At 44.4% G+C, this 19062-nt stretch overlaps 1 protein-coding gene across 1 annotated transcript in view; it reads left to right on the top strand.

Moving 5' to 3' along the window:
* Nucleotides 1-19062, top strand: part of galnt1 (UDP-N-acetyl-alpha-D-galactosamine:polypeptide N-acetylgalactosaminyltransferase 1) — a 36271-nt gene that overhangs the window by 16817 nt on the left and 392 nt on the right. The window contains exons 3-14 of the mRNA XM_079275739.1: nt 6217-6356; nt 6474-6642; nt 11153-11319; nt 11443-11570; nt 11687-11766; nt 12123-12293; nt 14116-14233; nt 14511-14691; nt 15377-15516; nt 15734-15832; nt 16464-16598; nt 17308-19062. The exon at nt 17308-19062 is cut by the window's right edge and continues 392 nt beyond it. Of these exons, the coding sequence (XP_079131865.1) occupies nt 6218-6356; nt 6474-6642; nt 11153-11319; nt 11443-11570; nt 11687-11766; nt 12123-12293; nt 14116-14233; nt 14511-14691; nt 15377-15516; nt 15734-15832; nt 16464-16598; nt 17308-17454 (1674 nt within the window). The 5' untranslated portion in view covers nt 6217 and the 3' untranslated portion in view covers nt 17455-19062. The remainder of the gene's footprint in view (nt 1-6216; nt 6357-6473; nt 6643-11152; nt 11320-11442; nt 11571-11686; nt 11767-12122; nt 12294-14115; nt 14234-14510; nt 14692-15376; nt 15517-15733; nt 15833-16463; nt 16599-17307) is intronic.

Raw genomic sequence — 19062 nt, 5'->3', positions numbered from 1 at the left:
CAGAGAAACCTGCTGTGATGCCAGAGCGGTAGTAGTAGCGACACTGAGAGAGTGTGTGTGTGTGTTAACACCAATCCACACACAGTCTGTGATGGTGTGATAATATTGTAAATCGTTATATTATGCTCTTTTTAGTCAACTTTGTCAATCAGTGTCATTAAAGCCTCCACTCTGTGATGCGAGATGTTTAAAAGCTCACAGGCGTCACGCAGAGCGAGATGCATGATGCTGTGGTTAGTGAGTCCTTGTGTCTGTTGTCATTTATTTACTTGTATCCATGTGCTGTGTGCCTGTGTGTGTCTGTGGTGTTCTGGTACTGTAAAGCCAGGCAGCTGCGCTCTCTCTCCAGCCGTCGAGGGAACAACCCCTGTGACAATAACGTATATTGATTTTGGCCGAGAATACCCGAGTGATTAAAGATTGAATAGTTTAATTCCACTTTGAGCCCGTGCCAAGCTTTGCATTGGTAATCTATTTCAGCTGGGACTTTCTACGCTTTACTCTTTGCCTTATTTACACTTATTTAGTTTTTAAAAAATGTTCTCTCTTTCTCTCTCTCTCGCTCTCTCTCTTTCTTTCGTTCTTTCTTTCTCTCGCACTTTTAATAAGAATCCCTTAAAGATCCGTCTCCAGACTCACCTATAATTATGATAAATATGTTTTATGAGACAAACTCCTACCAGTTAGTCCAGTCAAGTGCACCACCCCACACTGAACTCCTACAGCAATCTCGTGTTCAACCGGTTTCAATGCCTTTGTTCATCTGTGATGTGATAACATCATATTTCCACACAGTCAAAGAAGTGAAAGGTTTGCCTCAGTTTAAAAGATCCTAGCTCGCTGAGGGACGTCTTGCTTGCATGACTGCTGAAAAGTATGAATCCTACCGTACAGTAGAGGAGCGTCAACCAGCATCTGGTTCCAAAGCACTGCAGCCGACCTCCGTAACCTCCAACTCCAGAGCAAAGAGCGTCGGAGCGGCAAACTGAATGGAACTGCTCTGCATCGCTCTGCCCTCCGTTTCTATTTCTTTTCTACTCCAGTAGGTTTGCAGTTGTGTGAAATACCTACTCTGCTCTTTTCACTGAAGCTTCATGTTTTATTTCTTTAAAAGCGTATTAACTTTTATGAGGAGGTGGTCCTCCTTTGCTATGAAACACTGCGACACAAACCCTGTCTGTATGTCTGCATACATGAATGTGAATATACTCGTATATGTAGTAAATCACACAACACATCCTATGAATACAACCACAGTGTCGCCTCTCTTTCTCCCGATGAAGCGATGGCAGCGCTCTCTCTCTGTCCCAGTCCTTCCTTCCTCTCTGGGACCAGTTGTGTTCTGCAGTCACGGTTAAGATGCGTCAAACAGCAACATGCATTTTTACACACTTGTTTATGACGGATGAAGTAGTCTGATTAAAAGGCATCTGGTTTCATGAAGTATAAACTAGGCGGTACAGAGAGCAAGCAAATACACTTGTTTGTAGTTTATTATACGAATTAGCAGCACAAACTTTGTGTTGATCTGTAAACACATAAATCCTTCTCTCTCATTGGCACTCCCTCATATTTACTATCTTCCTCCCTCCCTCTTAATTTACTTTTTAAACACATAAACATGAAATCCCCAGAAGGGAGGCTCCTAACTCCCAGTCATGAATTGAGAAGCGAGTGATTCACTCACGTCAGAGTTTTTACAAGTAGTTGTGTGAAACTCTTGGTTGTGCAATCTCTAAAGAGGGATTAAGCCCGTGGAGAAGAGGAGGAGGGGAAACGAAGCGAGACACAGGGAAGGGGGAAATTGTGTTCTTGTAGGGAAGTAGTGATGGCAACCGCTCTTGAAAAGAGACGACATCACTAAGAAACGAATGTGGGAGTGGGGGGGGGGGGGGTGCTGAGAGTGAAATGCCCAGGATGGAGGTATAAAAGAAAGATGGAGGGAATGTGATCTGTTAAGGGATTAGGGAGAGACGGAGGGATGGAGATGTGTGTGTCTGTTTAATGTTCCAGGGAGCCAGGCTGTTTAAAAGAGACTTCAAAGAGACGAGCGCCCAACATAAACTAAACTGACTCACATTCACACACGTGCAGCAACACACACACACAGAGGAAGCAGGGCCCCGGGCCCCGGGGGCTGCAGTGAGCACAGAGGAGACCTGAGGTGTCCTCTGCCATGCCTGATTAGAAGTACAGTGAGTGGAGAGACACGGCTGAGAGACGGCGATGGGAAAGTGTGTTAGGTCAACATACGCGCATATTCTCTGCTGCCGCTCGAAGCGCCGCTGTCTACTTCTTTCACATCTGCTTGTGATCAAATGGCGTTCAGGGAAACCAGTCGATGTCTCTGACGGCGTTTTGACACGACTTTGTGGGCGGGAATATATGCGTGTGAAGGAGTGCCTCCATGTCGGTGTCTCCTCCCAAGTGCGCTATTATGTGTTTGGCACATGTGCCTAGCTCTGCTTGTGCGCAAGGAAAGGTGAAAAGGATCCACGTTCCTGCTGCGATATCAGTTTGTGTCATGTTGCTGCTTGGAGGTGATGCAAGGCGGGTACAGTCCAGCAGTGGTCAGAGAGACGGAGAGGAGAGAGATTGTAGAGAAGGGTAGAATGTCCGGCTTCCCACTGATACTGGAATCTCAAGAATTCTGAGAGGAGTGATCCGAACAGTGAGACGAGCAATTTGACGAATTCTTTGAGGATATCTGGGAGGATCTGGGAACGAACGTGGGTCCTTAACTGAGGCTTACAGAAAAGTACAGAGTTTATATATCAAAGAAAGTAGACGTATAAAACAGCAGGAGTGAAAGCTGATCCAGAAACAGACCGTATAGAGTCAGTGTGCTCTCTCTTAGCTGCAGTAGGAACCTGTTTGTGAACCATAAGTGCAGGCAGTGGTGTGAACATGCCATACTTTATCACACACACACACACACACACAGGATGTCTCGTGTGAAAATGATCAAATTATTATTACTGTATATGGAGTTCTTGTGAAACTTCAAATAAATGTGTAATAAGTGCTCAGGACTGCAATTATGCTTTATCGTGTTGATCAATCTTTAGACTTTTTAATCCATTAATTTTAAAACATTAAAGAAAAAAAAAATCAAGGTTTGAGATTCGATATTTGCCTTTTATACTTTTTAAAAAATTGTTAAAATTGCTCGTCACAATTTCCGAGAGCCCGAGGTGACATCCTGAATTGTCATGTTGTGTTTGATAAAGTTCAGACCAAAACCCAAAGATGGGTTTACTCTCACATAAGATAAAGAAAAGCAGATAATTGTTTTTGCTTGAAAAATGCCTCATGATTGATTAAAATAATGGCAGATGTGTTATATTGTACATTTGTAAAGCTGTACATATTAAGCTTTGTGTATTATGTATCATTAAACGGGTGTAGTTTTCATTTTTATTTCACCATCTCATGTTTCAGTGTGTCTGGAGCTGCAGAGGTGAGGCATCAGGAAAGCTGATTTACTTGTAAAGTTAAAAAGGCCAAAGTCAAATGATCATGAATGGTTCTTCATGTAGAAAAGAGACTTGCAAACCAAGAGCCACATTTTTAATTTGATTGAATCTGCAGCTGCCTGAGAGCCAAGTTTAAATAGCCGTGACACGATGCACTTGCATCAACCTTGTCGAAACCATCGTTGCTGTAGTTCACTTGATTTGATCGAATTATTTTCTTCTCTGGGAACAGAAGATCAGAGCGTTGCATTCATCTGCTGGTGGTTTCTATGCACCATTTTCTCTTTGTCAACACGAGACTTACAATCTTGCAAGGTTACAAAACTCCTGTGAATTACACGACAAGCCTGATGAGAGCTGCGGCATCATGTCACGGGGTCATCTGAGAGTAATGAGCTCTTTATCAAACTGCAGCAGTTGTCATGACCATGTCACATAATAGTGCTCCTGGTTATTGACTATTTGCGTCACGATTGCAAGTAGTTTTTTTTTTTATAATTATCATGATGATAGTGGTCAGCATTAAGTTTTCCTTTATTGTGTGATATTTTTGCCCAGAGACAGACCGTACATGGCTTTAACCTTCTGTTCAACATCTACATACTTCCACTAGCTCAGATTATGGAAAACAACAAAGTGTGTTATCATAATTATGCAGACTTCACACAAATCTACATAACTATGTCACCAGGGGACTATAATCCCATACAAGGGCTGGGTAACTGCATTGAACAAATCAACAACTGGATGTGCCAGAATTTTCTTCAATTAAACAAAGATAAAACAGAAGTAATTGTTTTTGGTACCAAGGACGAACAATTGAAAAGCACCCCTCAGCTTCAATCACTGATGTTAAAACCCACAAACCAAGCCAGAAATCTAGGTGTCGTTATGGATTCAGACCTCAACCTGAACAGCCATATCAAGACAATTACAAAATCAGCCCACTATCACCTGAAGAATATATCAAGGATTAGAGGACTTATGTCTCAACAGGATTTGGAAAAACTTGTCCACGCATTTATCTTCAGCAGACTGGACTACTGTAACGGTGTGTTTACAGGTCTCTGTAAAAAGTCCGTCAGAAAGCTGCAGCTGATTCAGAACGCTGCAGCTCGAGTCCTCACTAAGACCAGGAGGGTGGATCACATCACTCCAGTTCTGATGTCTTTGCACTGGCTTCCTGTCCAACAAGGAATTTACTTTAAAATCCTGCTGTTGGTTTACAAAGCACTGAATGGTTTAGGGCCAAAATACATCTCTGATCTGCTGCTACCTTATGAACCATCCCGACCCCTCAGGTCGTCTGGGACCGGTCTACTTTCTGTTCCCAGAGTCAGAACTAAACATGGAGAAGCAGCGTTCAGTTGTTCTGCTCCACATATCTGGAACAAAGTCCCAGAAAGCTGCAGGTCTGCTGAGACCCTCAGCTCATTTAAATCAAGATTGAAGACTTTTCTGTTTGCTGCTGCCTTTAATTGAACCACATTCAATTAATATATTAATCAATTTCCTGCATTTCTGCATTTTACGACTGCATTTTATTTCTTACACTGTTTTTTTTTTAAATTGTTTTTATGTTTTGATGCTTTTAATGGTTTTATGTGAAGCACTTTGAATTACCTTGTTGTTGAAATGTGCGATACAAATAAACTTGCCTTGCCTTGTCTTACCTAGAACTGGTCAACCTGTGGACACTGAAACTCTTTGGCTCAACGGGCAAAAAAAAAGTCTGGAAAAAAAAAGAGAAACTTTGAGAGAACACATTTCCACTCTTGTTTTCTGCTGTGGACGGCAGAATCTTATCAGGAGGAATTTCGAAATGCTTCTCTGCAGTTTTCCATCCTCCTCGGCTGCTACGCAAAGCTAAACTAAGCTAAGCTAACTATGCACAAACACTTTTTTTTTTCTCCTCCCAGGTGCACGAAAGAAATCACCGTAACCAAATTAATTTTCTCCCTTCTGCTTGTGCTGCTGCAACCTGAGGGATCAGTGGAGCAGAGAATCAGCCAAAGAGGAGATGGTGCTGGAGGAGAGAAGGAAAGGGGAGCAGGGGAATTTTAATGTGGCTGAGTCTGTCTCTCACTGCCTGCCAAAGAAAAGCAATTACTATCACAGCTTCTCTCTCTGTCTCTCGCTCTCTCTCTGCGCTCTGTGTGTGTGTCTAGCTGCACTTTAGCACACAGGGATTTGGTATGTTGCATGTATAAAGAGTGTAGATCGGCTTGCGCTTGAGAACGCCGTATACATTTGCTCGATACTTGATAGCAGCTGAAGCTTTACTTGGATACCATGAAACATCCGTCAATGTTCACTGTGCTTATAATGGTGCCAGACACAAAACTAACCTATCAACTTTGACATACGCCCTCATAGATATCCAATTTTTTGTGTCTGAATGATGTAAGGCAGAAATCCAGAACTGCACAGTGCTCATTCTGAGGCTCTCTCTTGAGTGTGAAGGTGACCATTTGGACCGGCGCTGATAAACAGCCGACAGATAAGAGCTGAGATTCAAACGGACGGACAGACAGGCGGGAGGGAAGACAAATGGAGGCATTGGGAAGATACTTCAGGGTAGAAATGTGGGAGGGGTGGAGATTTAAGGCGTCTCTCCTGCAGAACTTTTGAAAAAAGCCTGTGATTGTGTGTGCTGCTCGGCGCTCGCCGTCTCTCCTCACCTCAGCCAGAGCCTTGACATTCCTCTCTTGCCCCCTTCTGTCTCTCGTTACTTCATTAGGATGCGGAGGTTCGCTTACTGTAAGGTGGTTTTGGCCACTTCTCTGGTGTGGGTGATGCTGGATATGTTCATTCTGCTCTACTTCAGCGAGTGCAACAAGTGTGACGACAAAAAAGAGCGAGGACTGCCAGGGAGACACGGTGAGTGTATATTGCCACACATATGTTATCATAGAGACACACTCTGACATCCTCCAGCACACTCTGTCTGTGTGTGTGTGTGTGTGTTTTATGTGTGTGTGTGTGTATCTGCTGCAGATACCCTGATCAGGCCGCGGGACGGGCCCGGTGAAGGCGGAAAGCCTGTGGTGATCCCGAAGGACAACCAGGAGAAGATGAAGGAGATGTTTAAGATCAACCAGTTCAACCTCATGGCCTCGGAGATGATCGCTCTCAACCGGACACTGCCTGACGTCCGCCTGGAAGGGTGAGCAGCCGGCCTGCAGCTAGTCATCTGTCCTGCTTTGTCACTTACTCCATTCATGAAGTTCCCTTCAGAATGACTCTCACTGGCATCGTCTGTTGAGACAGTCACACTGGAGATCAGTGATGAACCGCCAGCCAGAAGTCTGGCCTGAAACCTGAAGTCAGTCTCACAGTGAGCCACTGCAAAAGGGTAGTTATGGTTATGATTAACGACATAGAGCGAGACAGATGTATGGATGCATAAGTGAGGGTAGAGAGGCATTTATATATGTTATTGTCTCGATACGTTCTCATTTAAATCTATGCAGCCGTCGGCTCCGTGCAGCTCAACTGCAGTGTGTAAAGATTCATGTTGACTGTTTAACGTCCTGCTGTGTGTCTCGTTGTATTTGCCGTTAGCTCTGTTATCTGTATCAGCCCCGTCACCTCTTACAGTAGCTCTGTAAGAGGCTGCTTTTCCTCCTCCGACCGACATTCTTACCCACCGACTCCACTGTAGTCAGCGTTTGGTTCAATTTGGCGACAGACAGACATGCAGTACATACTTACATACAGACATGCATACATGTAGTTTTGTGAACACAGACTCAAAACCTTCTCACACTTGGTATGGAGTATGTAACTAGGACTCAAATATCACTGCCTTTAACTCAATGGCCAATAGCCCGGTGGTTCACTTTTAATGACTGATCCCTCACTGTTTCAAAAGTAAACACATTACATTAAGGAGGTGCTGATACAATATCATGCTGCCCCTTCTTTATTTAGCTTCAGTAATACTAGCGATGTGCGATGAGGAGTTCACTCTCACTTAAGTGTCTGTCAGTGCCTGTGGATGCAGGTTGTTCAGTCATCAGACAGGCAGAGAGAGAACAGCAGTCAGGTGTGCATCCAACAAGCAGCTTGGAAGATATGTCGAGGTTAGTTCAAGCAGGTGGGAACCAGCTCGGCCTCCAATCCCCCTCTGCCCCTCTTTTTAATGCGCTTCAGCGGTGGAACATGCATAGATCGGTAATGAGGGTTTTCTAAGCGATCGACAGAAAGACTGACTGACAGGCACATGCACACTAGACGGGCGGGAAAGAAGAAGGACATTGATCCGTGAAATGGGTTTTAGTCTTTGAGCGAGAGTTGATTACGAGGTGTGTTTTCACTCAGCCTTCTCTCCGTCTATCTGCTTTTCCAATTAGGAGATAAGACCGAGTCAATATCGAGCAAGGCAATGTGTCGGTGTGTGTCGGTACCGCGTTTGTTTGTGTTTGTTTGTGTGTGTGAGAATCGGCAGGTGTAGGGAAACTGTGTGAATGACTTCATCATCGCCAAGCAGGTCACCATTAGCTGAAACTTTGAAGTGAAAACTCGCTGATGGTTTATTTTCATTATTGTCGGCAGACTCTAAAATAAATAGTGTGTGTGTGTGTGTGAGTACATGTGCTTGGGTGGATCTACTGTCTATGACAACACTTTCCATGACCACACCTTTCAGACAATTTAAAATGTTCTCCTGTTTTAGATCCTGACTGCAGCATTTTTTTACGAGAATGCACATAGTATATAGATTTATGAGTGTGTGTGTGAGTGGGGGGGGCGGGGGCTTAGTTTAATGTTGCAAGAGTGACTCAGTTAAATCGGAACCAGTCAGCCCGCCCATCCCTGTAATCCACCGGTTGGAGAAACGGCCTGCAACTCATTACCCCGCTCTGCTGTTGCCAAACGTTGCTCCAGCAACTGTTTTGGATACACAGGACTCACAACCACTGCTCTGTAGTTAAAATCCACATCATGTGACGTGATGCGTTCGTGCCATCATGTGTCAACACGTTGTAGTGTCACGGGTTGTCCCTAGGGTGGGGCAGTGCAAAAGAGAGCGTAAAACAGGCACAATCAGACCGTACAAACAAAAATAAAGGTTTTATTGGTCCATCTCACTGGCAGTTCCTTTAACTCCAAAATCACACCTCAAACAAAAAAACCCATGAATAAACATAAAGCGTCCCGGAGGAGAAAGGGGGTTCTTCATCCAACAAAGTACTCCCACCCGGCAAAGTCCTTGGTCTCTGTTCCTCCAGGTATGCGTCCTCTCTCCTACTCCAGCTCCCCCCTCCTCTGCCGTGGTGCTCTCCCCTTTATTCCGTTCCCAGCCCTGCCTCAATTAGGGGCCTTAAGCACCTGCAGCTGGGTGCATGATGAGGCAGTCTGGGAGCTGTAGTCTCTAGCCCGGCGGCCATTTTGGGTTGTGGGCACTGATCCTGGGTGAGGATGTAGCGCCCCTCCACAACCTGTCCCCTTGTGATGCCACAACGTGTTGTTCTGGTGGACCCAGAGGTTTTGTTTTTCCATTAGCTGCACAGTGAAGATTGTGTCTGAACAGTGTAAAGTCTTGGTTGTTCTGTTTGTGTTTGTGAGAACAGAGAAGAGAGAGAAGATGAACTGACGTGTAAAAGCTAAAGGACTCGAAGGGTGTCTCTGCTTTTACAGTGAATCAGCTTGTGCGATCATCAACCTCCCTTCCTTGCAGAGAGTACTAACACACAATGCACACCGCGGACTGAGAATCACTGCGTGTGCGTTTATTGAACGTGCTCCAGAGGCAGCTGCAGGATGGAGATTATTCTTGACCTCCTCTCCTCTGTCGCTGTTACATTCCTTCTGTCAGAATCAGCAGCAGAGAGAGAGGAAGCATTCCAGCGCTCTGGATGAGCAGAAGGAGGGAGGATCATATTCCATTTGGCTGTTGAATCTGTCAGCAGAAGGAAGTCGCGAGCTGCCTTCAGTTTTGTCGAGATGAGAGTGTGAGCAGCTCACTGAGCGTCTTTAAACGCTTTGACTGTGAGACGGTTTGAGGTCGGACAGCTTGCTGGCTGGTGTAATTGCAGGCTGCGGTGTTTGTTGACCTATAGACGTGTGTCTCGTTCTCCCGGGACTCTAACTTATCCAGCAAAACTTGACGCTTGCTTAATGTTTTTTTGTTGTGCCATCTGTTGTGCAAATCAATCCGTCAGTAATATGCAAGTTATTTCCAATAATAAGAGCAGGCTTTCAAAGCTGCTGGTGAGATGATTATGAAAGATTTGTTTGCCTTAAAAGGGTTAACAGGATGTGACAACATTCTGTAGAGCTTTGGCAAAGCGGCGCTGTACTGTAATGCAGTGTCTTGTGTGAATGTGTGGTGTTGTGTGCAGCTTCTAATGGAGTCTCCATAACACTGAAATTAAACTGCCTAAAATGTATTCAAACACTCTTGTAGGAACCCGCAAATTGAAAGATTGTCTTTCATGCAACCCTAAAACAGTTTTTTGTCGGCCAAAGTAATACAAGTGTTTATAAGCTGCAGTATGGATGCAATCTACTGTTATTGTGCATAATAATGTATCGTAAGAGTGATACATATCATATAATACAGCAGTCGATTTTCTGTAAATTCACTTTAAAGAATCCTTTTTATAGTCTGATGGGAATGTGTGCGGCTTTACAACAAAACAGTGATAACAACGTTTTGGAAAATAATAAATGAAGGCAACTGCTTTAAAGGTTCATCATGTTTGACTTATTACTAAGTCAAGCAAGTTTAAAATCTTCACAAGATGATTTTCAAATAGAATAAGCCTTCATCAATGGCTGCCAGGGGGAAACAAAATCAATCCTAAATTCACAACTATGCTTTGAAACGTGGTCGGGTGTAATTTAAACAGAACAAACTTTGTATCTAATCGGCTAAACAAAGCAACCAGGGAATCCTGTGGAGAACTATTTAAATAAGTGTGTGACACCAACATCCATCTTCTCTTGTCTCCACTCATGCCTGCTCTCCTCTGGCAGACATTTAGGTCTGTGTGTTTCTCAACAAGAGAGTTTTGAAGTGTGTGCGCTACACTGCGATGTCAATGACTCACACTCTAATTAGCATCACTAATCAGCTGTCATCATGCTGACCCGCTATTTCTGTCTGTCTCCGTCTAAATTTGTGAATACACGCTCGGCTGCTCGCTCATTATTCACCCTCAGTTTTCAGTGTTTGAAGTTGATCAAAATATGATTTTTGGTGAGACGTATATGACGATCTGATGAATGCAGTGATTCCATGACTGACTTATGCTGTTTAGTGGATGTTGTTGATGAAGTCCCAGCTGTTTCCCTCAGATCTCTGTTGTGTGGACTCACTTCAGCTGCAGCTCTCTGTAGCACTCTCTCACTATCACAGAGGCTGGATTGTTTCTCTCATCTCACTCTGTCTCTGACAATTCTGTTTTTGTCTGTGTTCAAAGCCGACAACTTCACTCGTCATCGCACATGTGGTTGTCTTTGTGCGACCGCATGTGTTTGGTTTTCAATGCCAGTCTCACACCTCTTCTTGCTGTCATTTTGAAAGTGTGTCGTCTGTTGATTGGAAATTTGCTTTGTGTCCATATATGTAGTTGCCTTAAGTATCTGTCTATCATTCCACATTGTAAGCATCGTTTTTTGCATTAAAGTTTTGTTTTCTTTCCGATTGTTTCCTTTTCTCTTTGTAGGTGTAAGAACAAGTTGTATCCCGATAATCTTCCCCGTACCAGCATAGTGATTGTATTTCACAACGAGGCGTGGAGCACACTGCTGCGAACCGTCCACTCCGTCATCGACCGATCGCCTCACACACTGCTGGAGGAGATTGTCCTGGTGGACGATGCCAGCGAGAGAGGTACACACACACACTGCAGATAATTCCTTCACCGCTTGTGCCTCTTGTTTGTGTGTTTTTGTCTGTGCTTGTGTCTTTATTGGATTCCTATTTTGCATTTATGTGTTTATTTGTGTGGTTAAGATTTCCTAAAGCGGCCGTTGGAGCAGTACGTCAGAAGGCTGGAGGTCCCTGTCAGAGTGGTGAGGATGGAACAGCGGTCTGGACTTATTCGTGCTCGCCTCAAGGGAGCGTCCCTCTCCACTGGCCAGGTGTGTGTGTGTGTGTGTGCACATGCACTTATGTGACCTCCACCACCCAGTGACCTGCTCACCACATGGTGTGTGCACTGTTGGGTTTGTCTCATGTCTTCTTTCCATGTTTCTAGGTCATAACCTTTCTGGATGCTCATTGCGAATGCACTATAGGCTGGCTCGAGCCTCTGCTCGCCCGCATCAAGCAGGACAAGTAAGAAACACACACACACACACACACGAATGCCATACACGCCTATGCCAAGCATAAAAAAATCAATTAACTATCGTTGAGCCTGCAGGGAGCTTGCCTGTGTATATTCAATGCTTAATTTAGTATTCTTTGTTTACTGCTCCCTGCAAGCAGGTACTCAAGTATTTACACACACACACACACAGGGTTGTAAAGGGTGTGATGAGTTATGGCTGATGGGAAGGCTCAGCACGGCCCATTGTCTAAATGCATTTGGTTCTGGAGGTGCCACACCTTGCAGATGAGCACTTAGCCGTGATTGATGCCCACCCAAGGTTATGAAAAGAGGGCTGATGAATGTCTGTGTTTTGCTGTAGGAGGACTGTGGTGTGCCCCATCATCGACGTGATCAGCGACGATACGTTCGAGTACATGGCAGGATCCGACATGACGTACGGGGGCTTCAACTGGAAGCTCAACTTCCGCTGGTACCCTGTACCCCAGAGAGAGATGGACCGCCGCAAAGGAGACCGCACGCTGCCTGTCAGGTGGGTGAAGCAGTCGTTCAGCTCGTTAGTCAACGCCGAACTGTTGTGCAGCTAACGCTTACCCCTCTCTGTTGGCTCAAGTGTAAAGAGAATTTGCCTACGGGACAAAATTGAATCATTAGTGAAATACCACATGATCAATCACACTAACTCTGTCAGTCAGTTGTTTAAAATAACTTATAGCCTGTGAGCTGTAGCGTTGCTGATAGGCATTTAGAATTGATGTGTGCAGAGTAATCGTACTTCTCCATTTCATTTACCACAGTTAATTATTATAAACTGCCCTTCAGGAATACATACTGAAAGAATAGATTGAACTTAACAGTGTAGCTTAAGACCAGATGTTCATGCAAGATTCAGAGTAGTTTTGTTCCTTGTATCATTTCTCATGGCTCAGACCGTTGGAACTGAAACTTATTTCTGCCTGTCTATCATCTCTCCTTCCTGCTCTTGTTTCTCAGCATGCTTGACACCATTATTCCAGGTCACACATAATGTAATATTTCTTATGTAACACTTGTTTCCCCTGCTGGAGTTGTTTTTCACAGTTGGGTTGCAAGGTCCGGGTGGGAAAGTAAAAAGTACTTTCGACTAATTATATGATAAATCCTGTCCTGTTGAATTAGTTGTATGTTACGGAGAAGATTTGAACACTGTTGCACATAAACAAGTTTTCAGAATGAAGCTCGGGTATCAGGTTTCAGTCGAGCACCAACTTAGTTCAATAGTACAAGATTTGCTCGTGGGAAATCAGTAGAATCAATGATGGGATTCCCACTTCTCACATGTGAATTTGGTATTGAATGACTGCTGCTATAAGTAGGTAGAGAGCTGTTCTGTTAGCTACAGGCCTGCTGCTGTCGCACTCTGACGAGCCTCATAGAGTGACGATACAGGAGGAAACCGCAACAGACCGACTGGTTGGTATCGTCTAACATCATCTAACTTGTGATTTACAGCACAGCGCAAAATCGCTGTGGTCACTTGGAAAGTTTCTCTTTATAGCTCTTGGAAAAAAGTCTTGTGGAAAATCCTTTGAACATAGTAAATGACCTCGTGTCCACGAGGTGCTGTGATTCACCACAAGATGACCTGGAAAACAAATATTTGACATAGTTGGTGCAGAATATTGCCCTGTATTTACAGTTGTTTGTTTATTTCAATGTCAGTCTTTTAGATAAACCTGTTTTTATGCGACTCTTTGTAAGAGACTATCTTTAATTAGAAACTGTACATCTGTGTTTGTTTAACTATCATGTCACAATATTGATTTAATTGTTCGCTGAATAGTTTAGAGAGCTTTGATGGTTCCAGTTAAAAGAAAAGCTCACATATATTATTAATATTGCCATAATGCACCACTTTGTTTCAGTCATTGTCTGTGATTGTAAACATCTGTGTTGTTCAACAAGCTGGTGTCTGTGCTGGTGTCTGTGTTGCTCATTATTTCCCACTTTCAGCCCAACGCTTTACCCCGTGTGCTCTCAGGATATCAGTTACCCGTGTCTGTATGTGTATTGTGTGTTGGTAAGTGAAGCAAAGGCAGGCAGTAAAGAAAATACGCTTGATCTACAATGGAGGAAACTGTTGTGTGAGGGGGAGAAATGGCCGTTAAACACTGACACACAACAGAGTAGTGAGCAGAAAAAAACCAGAATGAAATAGCAGCAAAACAGCCAAGAACTGTGTGAGAGTGGCGAAACATAAAACTCTGATGGGATCTGTAGATACCGTGTGACCTTTAGAAAGCAGGTCTTCAGTGACTTAAGTGGCACTAACCCACCGCGCTCTTAATTTACCCCGCTGTCCTGTCTCTCTCCAGGACTCCCACCATGGCAGGTGGCTTGTTCGCCATAGACAGAGATTATTTCCAGGAGATTGGCACATATGACGCAGGCATGGACATCTGGGGGGGAGAGAACCTGGAAATCTCTTTCAGGGTGAGTGAACACGCCCGTAGCCAACTGACGTGGCTGTATTCTTCCATGCAGTGGCAGGCAACACGCATGCACATTACAGCTGTAAGTCTGACTTCTCTGACTTACATTGTTGACTAGACTAATATTTTGTCAGGTGTCACCCTGGCTGGCTTTCAATCAAACAGACTGTCACAACACAGACAGGACCAAACTGCATCATCCATCTCCCTTACAGTGTGTCTATTGTACACAGTATAGCGTATATGTGTGTTGATGCCAAATCTGGTGTGTTTCACAGATTTGGCAGTGCGGTGGGACGCTAGAGATTGTCACATGCTCCCACGTGGGCCACGTGTTCAGAAAGGCAACACCCTACACGTTTCCTGGAGGAACAGGACAGATCATCAACAAAAACAACCGACGCCTGGCCGAAGTCTGGATGGATGAATTTAAGAACTTCTTCTACATCATCTCTCCTGGTGTGTGTGTGTGTGTGTGTGTGTGTGTGTGTGTGTGTGTTCGCATTCGCATTCAAGTATGCATGTATGTGCTCATGTGTGGAGTTTAATCTCCGTGGCAGGTGAGATCTATCCATTAACCCGGGGAGAGTGAGATATTGCAGTGGTGACTCAACAGTGCAGGATGGGGGGTGGCGAGTAATTTCACGCTAAGAAGAATTTATTGACTTGCACACACACACACACACTCACACAAGCTGGCAAAGAAGAGACAACCAAGAGTGGAGCATAACTCACTAATATAGAAAATAATAATAAATGGCTTGAAACTTGCTACTCCATTACTCCATTTTTGTTTAGCAGGCTGCAGATGCTCCACACGGCAGAGCTGCTCGGTTATTGTCAAAAGTAGTTCTAAACATGATGACATCAGATATTTGAAGCTTTGTCCAAAAACTGCAATTAAAATACAATTCATCATATACAACCCTAGTGTTTCCAGCCGCTGGACTCAGTGTTTCACCCAATTATGTCGTGGGTGCTTCAAATCATGTGTGGCCTCATTCTACTTCACCAATGACACACTTTGAATCATGCTTACCGGTACATGGAAAACTGAATTCAGCAGCCACTCAGCCCATGCTGCACTGTTTGAATGTAGTTCGGTACCATATTACTGACCTTCATGTTGTGTGTTTGCGTCCAGGCGTGACCAAAGTGGACTACGGTGACATCGCATCTCGCTCGGCTCTGAGACAAAAGCTTCAATGCAAACCCTTCAGTTGGTACTTGGAGAACGTCTACCCCGACTCTCAGATCCCCAGACACTATTACTCCCTGGGAGAGGTATACTCATCCGAACACTCACACATACACAGGCTGACCCACAGGTTTTTAGATACCGTTATTGCTGTACGACAGACAGATGCATCTGTGATTCACTGCCTCTAGGCTGAAACCCAAGCAGACACAATGAATCTGAATCTGTTTCAATTAAAGGGTTTAGTTTTATGTACTCTTAATGATTTTTTTTCGATATGGTTTCTGTGTGTATTCTGCTCAGATCCGCAACGTGGAGACCAACCAGTGCCTGGACAACATGGCCCGCAAGGAGAATGAGAAAGTCGGCATTTTCAACTGCCACGGCATGGGAGGCAACCAGGTATCCGAGGAGAAAACAAATACAGAAACAATACTGACACAAAATAATGTAAAAAGTGTAAACGGAAAACATTTTTTAAAGATTATTTTGTGTCAGTATTTCTTGTTGTAAACCGCCCAGTGATAAGCGTTGGGGTCGAGTGCTTTGCCAGCTGGGCAGCAGGCAAAGGCCGCGGGACTTGTGCTTGCTTATAAATGAATGAAAGAATTGAATAAGGTTAGTAGAATAATATAACATACATGTGTGCAGTCGACTGTGAAGCAGTGGGGATGAAAGTCAGCACGCTGGCAGTGTGAGACCCGGGTTCTCTGCCGTGAACGGTGGATAGCTCTCTCTGGGTTGGGAGTGAGTTGCTGCCCGAAGTGATGGAGTTCAAGTATCTCCGGGGTGTTGTTCACAAGTGAGGGTAAAATAGAGTTTGAGGACGTCATGGTGAAGAGGGAGCTGAACCGGAAGGCAAAGCTCGCGATTAACAGTCAATATACGCCCCAACCCTCACCTGGGGTTAACAAGTTTTCGGTAGCAGCTGAAAGAATGAGATTGTGGGTACAAGGGTGACAGTGCAGTCATTCCCGAGCAGTAATGGAAATGTGTGTTTTTGAGATCTGGAATCTGTTTGTGTGACGTGCAGGTTTTCTCTTATACGGCCAATAAGGAGATCAGGACAGATGACTTGTGTCTAGACGTGTCCAAGCTAAACGGACCCGTCATGATGCTCAAGTGCCATCACCTCAAAGGCAACCAGCTCTGGGAGTACGACTCGGTGGTGAGTGGAAGAAATGTACATGTTAGGGTGTATGTGAGGACATAAAGAAATGCACAGATTTACTGGTACATTAAATATACACATGTTAACATACACGGAGGGTTCTCATGCATGTCTTGAAACTGAAAATTAAGTTGTTTTCACCAGAAAAGCCTGGAAGGTCATGTATTCCGAAAGCTCACAATTATTTTTCTTTCTATTTTTTGATCCGTATAAAAAACAATAACATTGGTTGTGAAAACATCCAAAAGTTTGAGCGTTTCCTGTTGCAAGAAGACACTTGCTGCAGTTTAAAGTAAACAAGGTCCTCTAAAAAATGCAGCCCATAATATAACGTAAAGAGAAAAACTGGGGAAGGAAACACAAATGAGGTGCTGAATCTGCTCCAAACCCAGTGTATTTCCAATACACATACATTATGACAACACACATTTAAGACCAGCTGTTTCTGGATATTGTTTTCAGTTTTACATTGATATACTGTATATCCTTGCTGACACATTACCCAACTCAACCAAGCATGCCTCACACTGAGAGCTTCGCCACAACTAAATTGAAAAATCTGTCAAAGTCTGAACATTGAAAATAAAATATGCATGAATATGATTAGGTATTTAGTTACATACCCTTGTGAAATCCAATGAAGCAGTCAGAAGCCTGATTTGCATTCCCTCACACACACACACACACTCTGTGTTTCTCTGTGCAGAAGCTGACCCTGATCCACGTCAACAGTAACCAGTGTCTGGACAAGGCCAGTGAGGAGGACAGCCAGGTGCCCAGCGTCAAAGACTGCACACACACACGCTCCCAACAGTGGCTACTCCGCAACGTCACACTACCAGAGGTCTTCTGACCACACTCGGCACACTCACAAACACACACACTCACACACACGGCGGCCCAGAGTAAGCAATCAGGTGAACAGACGTGTTTATTGAAATTGGGCACAAGGAAAGGAAAGACTTCCCACGAGGGGCTTCGGGAAGAGAGGAGGCCGGATTGGACTGTACTACCTCTGCCGGAGATCAGAGGGAGGAGTGTGTTTGACCCTCCTGAGACCGAGAAAAGAGGAAAGACTCCCTCTCGGAGACGATGGCTGTTGTTTTACGTTTGTTTGTTGTTTTTTTAAAGAGATTTTACCGCAGAGTGACTCGCTCGCTGGGCGTGAATACGGGACTGGCCAGTTGAGTCGAGGTTTGCACTCACCGCTTCCCTAAACAAAGCAGTCCACCCCTCAAGTCATCACTTAACGTTTACCGACTGCCTCTGATGGTGTGTGTGTGTGTGTGTGTGTGTGTGTGTGTGTGTGTGTGTGTGTGTGTGTGTGTGTGTGTGTGTGTGTGTGTGTGTGTGTGTGTGTGTGTGTGTGTGTGTGTGTGTGTGTGTGTGTGTGTGTGTGTGTACTCTGAGATGAATGTATGCTTTGAGAAGGGAGCTGAATTCCATGGTCATTTTTTATTTTTTTATTTTATTTTAATTTAATTTTGTAAAAATGAACTCTTATGAAGAAGGGTGCATGTGTGTGGATGGACGTGTGAGACTGTCGCGTGTGTGTGTGTGTGTTGGAGCCCCTCCTACCGTCTTGCAGCGGTGTGTGTCTCCCTCTGGTGTTACTCCCGGGCATTTCACTCTACAGACTTGAGCCTCCCGGCTGAGGACTTTCCACGGGACTGCACATAAAATAACGAGAGGACCGAACACAAGGACCCGACGTCTGCCATCCGCAGAGATCTAGAGATAGGAATATGTTTGTGATATCTTGAGTTTTCTATGTCCAGTTTTTACATGGCTTTGTCTGTTTCTACAGTCCTGTGCGAGTGCCACAGAAGCAGTAACCCTAGTCTGTCTGTCCGTCTCTGTTGTCTTTAAAGATGTTTAACATAGAGCTTACACAGACACACACACACACACAGAGGAGTCTGCATATGTAACTGATATTCACTGCCTAGTGGAGTGTTAAACGATAGGGAACTCTCTCATAAGGCACTACATATTCCCACACACATCCTGTATACAAATAGGAATAAGGCTTCACTGGCCAGATACTTTAATCCATTTTGTCATATCTTCTCAATGACCTCTTTAAAACAAAATACACTCCAAGGGCTTCTTTCCTCCAGTGGAGTGTGTGGATGGATGTGTCCTGTGTGTGTGTCTTCAGCACTAATCCCCAGTCAGCTCCCTGTTTACTAGGACAAACCGCTCTCAGATTCCTCGCTGTTGGACAAACAGTAGACTAGCGTAGACTGACGTCAGATCAGCGTATCCCTGCGTCTGTTGTACAAAAGAGCAAAAGCTGCTTTTTTCCCCCTCTGCACTCCCCGGAGGACATATCTATAGTCGGAAAGGAAGCCTGGAAAGCTGTTGTTAAAATACCCGAGGTGTTGCATAGGTGATTTAGGAGACTTAATCAGGGACAGAATAATAATTGTAGCGAGTGTGAGTGACGATTACAAAAGAG

Source organism: Melanostigma gelatinosum (assembly GCF_949748355.1).
Source record: "Melanostigma gelatinosum genome assembly, chromosome: 9".
Taxonomy (NCBI): domain Eukaryota; kingdom Metazoa; phylum Chordata; class Actinopteri; order Perciformes; family Zoarcidae; genus Melanostigma; species Melanostigma gelatinosum.
The sequence above is the reverse complement of the archived record's forward strand: the minus strand, read 5'-3'. Positions and strand labels throughout refer to the sequence as shown.